This window comes from Mytilus edulis, chromosome 7 (assembly GCF_963676685.1).
Source record: "Mytilus edulis chromosome 7, xbMytEdul2.2, whole genome shotgun sequence".
NCBI lineage: Eukaryota > Metazoa > Mollusca > Bivalvia > Mytilida > Mytilidae > Mytilus > Mytilus edulis.
Genome location: NC_092350.1, coordinates 49,329,924 through 49,343,891, shown reverse-complemented (window position 1 = coordinate 49,343,891; position 13,968 = coordinate 49,329,924). Strand labels below are relative to the sequence as shown.

The 13,968-nt window shown below is 29.8% G+C and overlaps 1 protein-coding gene across 1 annotated transcript; it reads left to right on the top strand.

Moving 5' to 3' along the window:
- Window positions 1–1,017: 1,017 nt before the first annotated feature.
- Window positions 1,018–12,645, top strand: LOC139481692 (uncharacterized). Its single transcript, XM_071265156.1, has 4 exons — window positions 1,018–4,059; window positions 6,452–6,526; window positions 7,724–7,815; window positions 8,727–12,645. The coding sequence occupies exons 1-4, from the start codon at window positions 4,031–4,033 to the stop codon at window positions 9,449–9,451; spliced, it is 921 nt and encodes a 306-aa protein (XP_071121257.1). The 5' UTR covers window positions 1,018–4,030; the 3' UTR covers window positions 9,452–12,645.
- Window positions 12,646–13,968: the final 1,323 nt, after the last annotated feature.

Below are 13,968 nucleotides of genomic sequence, written 5' to 3'. Positions count from 1 at the left end.
GGTTATTATCTTGAAAAATATTATAGATAGAGATAAACTGTAAACAGCAATAATGTTCAGCAAAATAAGATTTACAAATAAGTCAACATTACCGAAATGGTCAAATGACCCCTTTAGGAGTTATTGCCCTTTATAGTCAATTTTTAACCATTTTTCTTAAATCTTAGTTATCTTTTACAAAAATCTTCTCCTCTGAAACTACTGCGCCATATTAAACCAAACTTGGCCACAATCATCATTGGGGTATCTAGTTTAAAAATTGTGTCCGGTGACCCGGTCAACCTACCAAGATGGCCGCCATGGCTAAAAATAGAACATAGTGGTAAAATGCAGTTTTTGGCTTATAACTCAAAAACCAAAGCATTTAGAGCAATTCTGACATGGGGTAAAATTGTTTATCAGGTCAAGATCTATCTGCCCTGAAAATTTCAGATGAATCGAACAACCTGTTGTTGGGTTGCTACCCCTAAATTGGTAATTTTAAGGAAATTTTGCTGTTTTTGGTTATTATCTTGAAAAATATTATAGATAGAGATAAACTGTAAACAGCAATAATGTTCAGCAAAATAAGATTTACAAATAAGTCAACATTACCGAAATGGTCAAATGACCCCTTTAGGAGTAATTGCCCTTTATAGTCAATTTTTAACCATTTTTCGTAAATCTTAGTTATCTTTTACAAAAATCTTCTCCTCTGAAACTACTGCGCCATATTAAACCAAACTTGGCCACAATCATTATTGGGGTATCTAGTTTAAGAATTGTGTCCATTGACCTGGTCAACCTACCAATATGGCTGCCATGGCTAAAAATAGAACATGGGATAAAATGCAGTTTTTGGCTTATAACTCAAAAACAAAAGCATTAAGAGCAAAACTGGCATGGGTTAAATTGTTTATCAGGTCAAGATCTATCTGCCCTGAAAATTTCAGATGAATCGAACAACCTGTTGTTGGGTTGCTACCCCTAAATTGGTAATTTTAAGGAAATCAATTTTTAACAATTTTCATAAAATATGTAAATTTTTACTAACACTTTTAACTGAAACTACTGGGCCAATCATTATAGATGGGGATATATGTACGCAGCAAGAATGTTCAGTAAAGTTAGATCTACAAACATATCACCATCACCAAAACACAATTTTGTCACGAATCCATCTGTGTCCTTTGTTGAATATTCACATATACAAATGTACCAAGGTGAGCGACACAGGCTCTTTAGAGCCTCTAGTTATATTTGACAATTTTGTCTTCCCTTTTTATATTTGACATTTTTGTCTTCCCTTTTTATATTTGACAATTTTGTCTTCCCTTTTTATATTTGACATTTTTGTCTTCCCTTTTTATATTTGACATTTTTGTCTTCCCTTTTTATATTTGACAATTTTGTCTTCCCTTTTTATATTTGACATTTTTGTCTTCCCTTTTTATATTTGACATTTTTGTCTTCCCTTTTTATATTTGTCATGTTTGTCTTTATATGAATAATAGTTTTGGAAAAAGAGTGTAAACATTTACTTATTAAGTAGTGGCAAGACTAAAAATCAGAGATGGGTTTAAATATTTCATTGTAACTTTTGGAAAACTATTTATGAAGATTTCATGATGAGGTTTCTCTCAACAACTATACATGAGGTAGGTGAACAATATGTTTTTTTTTTGCTTTGTTTGCTTGAGTGTATGTCTGACTATGCTTGATATTCACACAAGACTTGTACTGTGGTTTATTTATTCAAGTGTATGTCTGACATTATACCTTATATGGTAACAGTACTAAATGAGTATTTTATATGCTTGAGTGTTTGTATGCCATTTTTGTTTCAAATCACAATCAGTGGTGATTCAGTTCTTGCATTAACTATAGCTAAGACTTGCAATAAATGTTGTAATACAAATGAAATACATGTTATATCTTAGAGTTATAGAATTGAAATAATTGTATACATACCATACATTGACATAAATTAGGTCAAACGATTTTTTCTATAGCTTATAAGAAATTTGATAATTTCATATAATTTGTTTTATAACAGCACCAAAATTGTTATATTGACACCTGCTTGACTCAATTTCCTGCTACAATCTATGTCTAGCATTGAAAAAACTGCATAAAGCTTTTTCAAAACACTAAATCACTAAATTCAAGGTGAAATTGGACTGGTAGTAATGCGTTATACAAAGAAAACACTATATGGATAATTTTAGTGATGAATATGACACTTTCTCAATTTTTACCAGTTCTTATTTGTTAATATCTTACTCAAATAACAAAATTCTTACATATATGTCTTAATTTTATCAGATATTATTACCTATATAAGTTTACACCAATTCCCTTTAAAATAAATGATACACTAGGAAACCCAATAAATCAAGAACACACTAGATAATTTGACTGAAAGAAATATTTATACTATAAACCAGTCTTAATATACATATTTCATTGGTTGCAGTCTTGGAAAATGCAAAAAAGTAAATAATCTTCGGGTAAAATCTTAACTGTGTGCATGCTAAATGACCAAAATAGACAGAAATACCTTATTCAATAGCAATTTCAGGGGTGTTATTTGACACCAACATAATTACTACATAAAAATTAATGTGAAATGAATACTAACAGTAAATGTGACACATTTTTATTGTTATGGCTATGATTTCTAAAAATTTTATTTCACATGTCTTTGATCAGTAATAGGTATACCACTAATTCATTGCTCCATTACTTTCTAAAATGGATTATGCAATTTCAAACATAAACGGTAACTTTGTCTTAAATTCAAACAAAATTGCAGTTATTTCATGTCAAAACTATACCTTATCCTGACTTGTGCTGAGAAATTGCATATATAGAGCATATTGGTTTCTGGAAGTTTTATAGTACAAAAACAGGTATTTTTTATTTGAACAACAGGGCAAAAGTGCCTCCTATTAAAATGTTATATACTTCTTTATTATTCAAAAAGAAACTTTCAACAAGGGTTCTACTGTGATCCTAAGTCTCAAAGCCTTCTTTCGTTACCAAAATTACGCAAATATATCAACAATTGACAAAGATACAGCTATACAAATAGGAACTATTCTGTTTGAAATATGTACTATGTTTTAGTATGTCCTTTCCCACCAGACCTGTAATGATGCATCTTTAGAGTGTTAATAAACATGAGACACAATCAAATATCTTTTTATAAAAATGTAGTTAGAATGTATATTAACAGCCTCTCACAAAAAGAATTCACTGACCTATATACATTTAGGCTTAGTTCATTTTCATTATGATTAAGGTTAAAGTTCATAACACACTTGTAAAGTGGTAATTGTTCAGTACTTTTCTCACTGATGTTCATTTTCATTTCAATATTGAACTGTTTATATACAGCAATTAGTGTGGTAAGGGGACAAAGAAAATATATTATGTGAGAAAAAAAATATGAATAATGTTTGAATCTCAGTGAGTTAATGATATGAGGCTAAAATTATCAATTTGCAAAATTAAAGTAAACAATATATGTATATTTTGCAGGCTTTTGCCTAAAAGAGTTGACCTTTATAACATGTTTGACTGTATATAATAAACAATTTATGGGTAAATTTTGAATATCAGGAGTTATAATAATATTAGGTTCTACTATTTGACCTTGAAGTTAGTTTCAAATATGTTAGCTTTTGTTTTTGTGTGAAATAACTAAGATATTGCAGGTGAGTTGCAATAAGATAGGGAACTAAGTCTTATGCCTTGTCCGAAAAATAAGCACCAACACTTACAGTATAGCTTTATTTTCTATACAGATGTAGATAGTTATAGTTATATGACTATAAATATTGCTTTTTATTTTGAGTATTCAATTTGATACTATTTATTCTGTGCTAGATTTGACAACAAATCAGATGAGTATGTTGAAAAGGACTGTGATGCAGAAAGAATCAGGCATGGCAATGCAAAACTAAAAATACAGGGCAAAGCAGAAACAAAGATTCAGGGCAATGCAAAATTTAAAAAACAGGGCAGAACAGAAACAAAAATACAGACCATGACCATTGCTGATACAGAAGATGAAAGGTACAAAGAGATTTCTCTTACCCTCCTCCTCTCTCTCCTCCTTAACCTTCTTCTCCTCTTTTTGATCATCACAATATCTGTTGTTATTTTCATCATATCTTATAACAAAAGTGTCCCTGGTTAATTTATAATGATAGGCTTTTGATCAGGGTGGTACATATAATTTATATTACTAAAATTCATTGGCTGTTATACAATGATTTTCCACTCCAGAAAGTTTCATATTTAAAATGCAAAACTTGCCAAGAATGAATTTAAATTACATAAAACCTAGACAGTAGAGAAAATCTTATTGCAAGATACTCTGCAGTAGAATCTGTTTTCTGATGATTTTAAATGATAAGTAAAGAAGCATATCTCTTTTTTTCACTGATCTTAAAATATTCGTTATCTCTATATAATGTGATGCCATCAGACATGGACGCCTTTTTAGCTCACCTGGCCCAAAGGGCCAAGTGAGCTTTTCTCATCACTTGGCGTCCGTCGTCCGGTGTCCATTGTCCATCGTCCGTTGTCCGTCGTCTGTAAACTTTTACAAAAATCTTCTCCTCTGAAACTACTGGGCCAAATTTAACCAAACATGGCCACAATCATCATTGGGGTATCTTGTTTAAAAATTGTGTTCAGTGACCCGGCCAACCAACCAAGATGGCCAGTCCATGGCTAAAAATAGAACATAGGGGTAAAATGCAGTTTTTAGCTTATAACTCAAACACCAAAGCATTTAGAGCAAATCTGGCAGGATTAAATTGTTTATCAGGTCAAAATCTATCTGCCCTGAAATTTTCTGATGAATTGGACAACCCATTGTTGGGTTGCTGCCCCTGAATTGGTAATTTTAAGGATTTTTTTTTGTTTTTGGTTATTATCTTGAATATTATTATGAGTAGAGATAAACTGTAAACAGCAATAATGTTCAGCAAAGTAAGATTTACAAATAAGTCAACATAACCAAAATGGTCAGTTGACCCCTTTAGGAGTTATTGCCCTTTATAGTCAATTTTTAACCATTTTTTGTAAATCTTAGTAATCTTTTACAAAAATCTTCTCCTCTGAGACTACTGGGGCGGGCCAAATTAATCCAAACATAGCCACAATCATCTTTTGGGTATCTAGTTTAAAAATGTGTCCTGTGACCCGGCCATCCAACCAAGATGGCTGCCACGGCTAAAAATAGAACATAGGGGTAAAATGCATTTTTTGGCTTATTACTCAAAAACCATGCAAAGCATTTAGATTAAAACTTACTGTGGTTACATTGTTTATCAGGTCAAGATCTATCTGCCCTGAAATTTTCAGATGGACCGGACAACTTGTTGTTAGCTTGCTGCCCCTGAATTGGTAATTTTGAGGAAATTTTGCAGTTTTTTGTTATTATCTTGAATATAATTATAAATAGAGATAAACTGTAAACAGCAATAATGTACCTACAAATAAGTCAACATGACCAAAATGGTCAATTGACCCCCTAATGAGTTATTTTTTTTCCTTTATAGTCAATTTTTAACAATTTTCATAAAATTTGTAAATTTTTACTAACATTTTCTACTGAAACTACTGGGCCAAGTTCATTATAGATAGATATAATTGTAAGCAGCAAGAATTTCAATAAAGTAAGATGTACAAACACATCACCAAAACACAATTTTGTCATGAATCTGTCTGCGTCCTTTGTTTAATATTCACATAGACCAAGGTGAGCGACACAGGCTTTTTAGTTCCTCTAGTTTAGTGATTTCATAATCGAAATTTCAGAGAAAAGCAAGTAACTTTGACCTATAAAGAACTAAAATGAACCAGGTTGGTTGTATAAAAAGAACCAACCTGTAGGAAAAATGTATAAATCTGGTACAAATCAGGGAAATTAAATTGACTTATCACATACTGTGCAGTCTTTATTATTTGTTGGATACCAATTTTCGTGGGTTTTGTTGGTATAGTTGAACCACAAATTTAAATTTTCAACCATTTTTAACATATTTTCAATAGGCTTTCTATACAGAGATTGGCAAAACCACAAATACAAATATCTACGAAAATGGAAGTAATCAGCAATCCATGAAAATTGATACCCACAGAAATAAATGAATACAAAGTTAATCAATGGTCAACAATTATATTATGATATGACTTTTAATATAGTACTGTAGTTTCATTTATTTTTGTTGGCACCAATTTTCACAGCTTCAGTAAAACTTTTATTTATATGGAAATTTCATGGTTTAAACAAAGTCTGCTTATATAGAAACAAGTATAGAAAATATGTAATTCATTGAAAATTTAAATTCATGTTTACTGCGTACCAACTAAATATAAAAAAATTTTATCCAACAAAATAATGAATTCACACCAATTAAGATTGAGAGTAATATTTGATTGAACTTTATTGTAGACAATTTGAAAACTATAGCAAAGACTGTAAACCTTGTCCAGTAAATAATGAGAGCAGACTAAAGACAACTGATAAGTAAGTATATACATGTAATGTATATTTCTGAAAAAATTATTGTTAAAATATTATTTTATAAAAGAGGCAAAAGGTACCAAAAGGACATTTAAAATTCATACATGTCATAGGTTGAAGAGAAAAGACAACACCATGGCAAAACAAAACCCCAAACCAAAACTGTTTTTTAAAACAACAGTCTACATAGAAAAAAGACAGAGCAATTAAAACACCACTTAAACTTAGAGGGATGGCAGGTTGTAACCCTCATTTGTTGTATTGGAACACAGAAAGTAGGTGACTGACAGATTTGAAATGTTCATAACTTAACATTTTTTTACTTGCAACTGTTCAGCTGCTGATTTTATTTAAAGTAGTATTTATGAAATATGTGGTGAAAAGTTGAAGTTCATTCCCAATATATTGAAAAAAAAAAAGAAAAAATCACAATGTCTGCAAATAGAAAGCAGATATCTGATAACAAACAAAGTGCTGTTTATGTGCAACTCATCACTGAAAACCTGTTGACAAAAAAATGAAACTTATTTCTGTTCAGTAGTTTCAGAATTTTTTTTATGAATCAAATATGTTTATTTACTAAACAGACATATGAATGGACACGTTTTTTTCAATATGCCTACATTCAGGTAAAATAATTATATAGAAATAGGGATAGCAGAAATGCCAAAAATACTGCACAAAACAGACCACATCAACCAGCAGTATTCCTATATATTGATTATAGTTTTACCTAGGAAGAGAACCTGCTTAAATTTGTTTACCTGAGGCATGATTAGACAAATCACATGGAGATATGGGCTATACTTCTTTAGACAGCAACATAAAGACATAAAAAAACACATTTTACATCCAAAAAATCAAAATAAAGTTCTCTTTATTGTCCATGTACCAGCAACATTCAATTCTTTTAGAAATGTCTTGGTGAATAAATTTTGATTCTATGTTGATCTCTGATAGATAAAGGGGTATGCATATACCATAATTATCAGAATTTGGAAGCCTTTCAGATTTTTTGTTTGCATGATATCAAAAGTTATCACCAAAATAAAATAATCAAAGGAAAAATGCAAAAAATATGTAGGGATAATGTTTCATTCATTATATTTTAGATATATTTAAAAACAGAAGGAAGACATTTTACAAATTTATGAATACATGTATAATTAAAAAAAGAATTTTGTCATATTTATGTTTCAGAAAGATGATACCCTCCAATACAGTATGGCATAAAGCTGAACCAGAAAAATATGTCAAGCTTAAGGAGCAAAAATCCTTTCAGATTATTGAAGGTTTGTAATAAAGTCTAGATTGTTAAAAGAAGGACTATAGAAAAATCCAAATTTCTGCCTATTTTAAAATTATCAATCTTCATTTTGTAAATTTACAGCATATAGAAGTACATGTTTCTGTATGCATACAATGTACTTTGTCAATTTTGACCTCTATATCTTAGTGGTTTAAATCTAGTTTACAGTGAACTCTAGCCTGTCAACAGTGAGTTTATTTTGAGAAAATCAGGAAATGTCCCTAGGATATAAACAGGAAGATGTAGACTATGTAATAAAGTGCAGCCGACCATGCAAGGGCTGTATAGCCAGTTGAGGTTGTTAAAAACTTCCATCATCAATAAAGTATACTGAGGATTGATTAATATTTGTTGGATACGAATTTCCTCAATCCACGAAATTTGGTGCACATGAAAAAAATAATTCCAAAGTACATCACTTAAAAAAAAAGATAAAATAAAAATCTCTGCATAATTGATTGGTATCAATCTTCATTTGGTAACATATATAGAAGGACAATTTTTTCTAAACTCCTTCATATATAGAGGTGATTGTTCATATGTGAGTCTACAATGATGAGTTTCAGATTGACTTTCGTCTTGTTTTTGCTCTTCTGTTTTTTTGCAAAAATTGAAGAAATAAACAATGTATATATCTAATATTAATATATATTTTAAATTATATGACTTGTTTTTAAACAGATTAGGATCAGTTTGTTAAATTTTGAAAAAAAACAGACATTGATTAATTTTTTCTAAAGTCACTTCACTCCATAAATTTGGAACATTGAACAAAATATTTTCAAATGTATCATTATTGAAACAAACAGATTCTACCACTTTATATCTTGTATGTACAAAAATGTACTTCTTATAAATGTATGAAAGCCTTTACATTTATACATGTCTTTGTAGATACAGTTGATATATTATTCTTTGAGGAGGGTGAAACAAATAATTATGATAATCTAAAAGAGGACCTAGAAGAAACTGGAATTACAATCATGTCGTCAAGAGAAGTCAGCCTCCCAGGAAGACCAGTTTTAGATAAGCTAGCCCAGATTAAGCCAGCATTGGTTTTGTTAGAGAAGGAAACCATTTCTTCTCTTCAAGCATACCAGCTTCATGTTGGCTTAAAATATCATAATAAAGCAACATTTTTATTATTATCACAACTAGAAAGAGCCAAGAAGCCTTCAATACAAATTAGAAAATCTGGTTTAAGTGGAAATTATGAATATGACCTACTTCTATGCTATTGCCCAAATCATGCGTATGACAAAGAAAAAGCCATTGCAATTAAGAGCATGATTAATGCTGCTATTGATGATGTTAGTGTGAAATTATATGAAGAGGTTACAACTCCTGGTCATTGCACCTTCTTGCATGCAAGGCCAAAACGCTACATTATACTGTTAACCAAAAATATGATAGAGCCCATGCCTTTCATTCATAAAATTGAGACGTTCATTGTTACAAGAATGGCCGCAATGGAAAACCATATGCCACAAGATTTATTTATGTTACTAGTGGAGGACAAATCTTTAGTTCCACCATCTTTAATCCCATTGAAGCAGATTCCTCTTCAAGATATGGTAGAGAAGAATCAAGATTTCATTGACTGGTGTAAAAGGACTTAAAATCAAAATCATTGAAACATTCAGTACTTAACCTGCCATATTTTTTGTGTTTTATTGAAGAAAAGTAAAACTCAGAATTAAAGTTTGTAAAAGATGTAATTTTTAGAAACAAGTGAACTCCAACTTTTATGTCTGAGATGATTTCGGATACAGCACTTCATAACTTTTATTTTTATTAGAAAATTTTATTGTATCTTTTCAAGTATTAACTATTTTGCCTAAATGATTCATCATTGGCAGTTATAAAAACTAAACTTTTAACAGAATTTTCTCATTACCATAATGCAACAATGATAACAATATTGTTAAATTTTCAATTATTGCTTGTATTAGATTTTGTTCTAATAAGTGCAACTGTATTTTTATACATTTTGATTACTTGTTGTCTGGAAATGGAATGAGCAAAATATGATTGTGTTTTTTTATTTTCCTAATCCTTTTATATTGGTCAACTGCGAATGAACTTATTTTGTCAAAAAGAAAAGATGTTTTGAAATTATCCATATTCCAGTAATGCTTGGTCCTGTTGGTCCGAGACCACAATTGTTGTCCCTTGATTTTCGTAATATATAGTCCCTAGTGTTGACAGTGGGTTACTTGCCATGAATTTTTATACCCCTTCCAAATTTATTCCTCCATGTTTAATGTGTCAAATTGCAAGAAGGGGGGTGAAATAACACTGTAAAAAAATTTGGGTCCAGAATTTTAAAGGAAAGTAGTGATTTGGTCCAGCTAAAAAAGGTTTAAAATTAACACTTCGGAAAGCTGTCAAAAGATTTCAAAACGCCCTAAACATAAAATTGTCCATATTTTGAGTTAGAGTTGATGAAGTTTTCTATAATTTTGATATAATTTGTCCCAAAATTAGTACAACACACTGTAAAAGTTTCTTTGAGAAAGCACAGGTGGGATTTTTTTAATTTTTATTTATGTTCTAAAAGAAATGCACTACGAAATATTTGTGGTCTCGGACCTGTTAATGTATGGTATAAATGTTCAAAAGAAAGTTGAAGCATTTACTAAGAATGAAATGAGTTTATTAAATTTCTAAGGATACATTTTTTAATTACATTTTATTTTTATACCTGCCCTTTTTGTAAGATACAATATTTAAAAGTCATTTTATCCTTTAAAAATAACTTATTATATTCTCATAAGCTTTAATTTTGAAAGTTTTATTTTTTACAAAATAAAAACTAATAATATTTTATACCTTATATAATTTTTTACACAGGAATAAAAAGAACTATTCCTGAAAAAATAGCATACTGCAAGAAACATAGACTTTAAACAACCACCTAAAGTTTTATTATTAGGCAAGGTAAAACAAACTGCTTGCTTCAAAAAATTATATGTCAGCTGGATATTTGTAAGTATAACCATGAACATCATTATCTTTTTTAAAGTTAGATGTATCTTTCCCTGAATGCAAGTTTTACTTTGCTATTCGTTTAAATAAATTTGCAAATTAATCTCTTTGTATATTTGAAACTTATGGTCTTCAAATTTTCAACACATCTTTTAAGAATGGACGCTAATATAACATTAAAAATTTCTACTTTTTTTAGGGGATTTTTTTTATGTCACAAAAAAGGCTTCTGGTCTGTTAGTCTGCTGGTGGTTAATTCTTTTATCTATTTTCTATTTCTAAACTCAGGATAAGGTTCTGTTTAATAAGATGGTTACCATGAAGCTTTATATGTTATACAATTAAAGCTAAGAACACTTGTTCATTGGTGTGAACTTTTAAAACATACACCAAATAAGGGTTTTATCTATATTTTGTAGTTCACTGTCCATAATTGTGTGATAGTGAGAGTCTGTCCTGAGAACACATATTAATGTCAGATTTTTTATATCTTTATTGTTTGTTGTTGAATATATTTTGTTATATATATTTTTTGATAATATATCATTGATGTTTTTATTTGTGGTCAGTGCATGTGATTAGAATATAATACATGCAGTGGTCTACATTCAAAGACCTTTATACTGTTGAATTAAAACTGTAAGTGAAATGTGAAGGGACCAAAATTGCATTTGTGTTGACTTTTCCTCCAAATAGTATGACATTGATAATAGATGTGACCACTGAATGATTATTTGTTAACTCACCTGGCTAAAAGGCCATGCGAGCTTTATCCACTCATAGGTATCAGTTAATAGCTTGATTAGTATGAAATGTGTGACACAAGATTAAGAATTAGGTTTTTAAATATCTAAGAATTGCTGTTGAAAAACTTTTTTTTAGCATATTTCATTTTTAAAACCTATTTATTATTATATTTTAACACCCCTTTTTTGTAGTATTTCATGTTACAAATTATCATTTAAGTATATTTCTTGTACTGGCATGACTGGTATTGATTTGATTTTTATTCATATTATAGTCATTGGTTTCAAGTTCATACATTCCCGCTTTTATTTTTGATGAGAAAAATCTTTTTATGTTTAACTGATCAGTAAATCACTTATTTTTTTCTGTTTTAGGTCTGAGACAGTTGAATTTCACTTTGTAGAATCTTATAATCGTTTGTACATTTTTAATCTTTTGATGTTCTTTAGTTTTATGCATTTTTATATACTTAATCTCATTTAGATAGGATGTTTGGTTAAAAATTGAACAGTGATATTATAATGCTTAGTTTTTAAATGTTTGTTTCATTTACAGTTCAGGCTTGAATACTTCAGTTTTGTTGGTTTAATTGTAAAATGTATGGGGAAATAATATACAAGTATTATTACATCATGTTATTTGCTGATATATAAAGCTTGTATCACTGTGTTGACATGTGCAAGATTATAATATATAATTATGATTTTAACAGTGCAGTACAATTTTACATTTTTCAAATCTGAGAGCTAGAATGGCACAGATAACTTGTATAATAGCAAATCTGTCATAAAATTGTTATTAGCTGGAAAAAGTTAATGGTACAAATTTTGAAACATGTTTTCACATCTCAACAACTCAGACTTCTTTTTCCTAAAATGTGTTCATCAAAAGAATACCTTGGGAAAATATATCGTCACAAATTTGAATTTTGTACTATTTGTTGGTTATTCTGTTTGTTTTTTTGTTGTGAAGAGTATTTCATAACTTTGTCAGAGTAAGTTGACAGTTTCCTGCATGATGAACAAAAACATTCTACATGTTATAAATTATAATTGATCTAGAATGTCCAAATATACAATTTTTATAAATTTCCTGTTTACAAAACTTTGAATTTTTCGAAAAACTAAGGATTTTCTTATTCCAGGCATAGATTACCTTAGCCGTATTTGGCACAACTTTTTGGAATTTTGGATCCTCAATGCTCTTCAACTTTGTACTTGTTTGGCTTTATAAATGTTTCGATTTGAGCGTCACTGATGAGTCTTATGAAGACGAAACGCGCGTCTGGCGTACTAAATTACAATCTTGGTACTTTTGGTAACTATTTGATATTATTTGATGTCTCTCAAATAACCTTCGATCATCCATCCACAAATTAAGGCATAATTAATACATCCAATATCAACTTATCAACAAATATTTATCTTTTCATACCACAACTAATACACAAATAATATATATAATTAGCATGACCCATTAAATCAAGGTTACCATGAACAATGAACAGTATGTTCTCGACTGTTAAATTTGTGCAAAAATGAACCTCTTCCAAAACTGACACACAAGCTGATTAAGGAAATAAATATATAGAAACTGGTTTTAAGCAAGCAAGGAATATGACAGTTTTCCATTCGTTTGATGTGAATAAGCGTTTGGTTTTACTATTTGATTATGGACTATGAATTTTCCTTGAAGTTTGTTATTTTTGTTATTTTACTTTTTATAAATAGTTCTTAAATATTCTTGAATATATTTTAATGTATTTTTTTTCAAGTGACTTTTTTTGAGACAAATAAATAGACTTACATTTTTGAAATTCTTTACGATTGACAACTACAAATGTAGTCTATAATTTATGACAATCGGTGTCAATTTTATCAACTCACCATCATTCAGCCCAACTCATAGCGATAATATATCTCAGATTGGGAAATATTTTCAGAAAAATGCTCGGACCGTTCTAATTATTTGAAACCAATTTTAAAGATTCAATTGATTACAAGTATTGAAATTTAACTCACCATTATACATTTTAACACAAATACTTCCCAGAAAGATTATTAAAGGCATTGACTCAAAAAGAGACATGTTTTCATAGTATAATATCTAACCAAACCCGTAATTTTCCATCCGTATCACATTACTATCGAGAAATTTTGTCAGGTTTAGAAAGTTTTGTACTGCCTACATGATAGGTAGAGATGGACACGAGAAGTCTGGCTCCTTTATGAATTAAAGAAATCCCCTCATTTTTGTAAAACATGTCTTGATAAATGATTTTTGAACACATTTAAACTACTGTTGCCATTTATTTCACTCAAGCTTAGTAACTTAACTTTAAAAGTGTCTGTCGAGTGACCAGACCTTTAGAAGCTAATGTTTATCATGTCTTTTCTCCTTG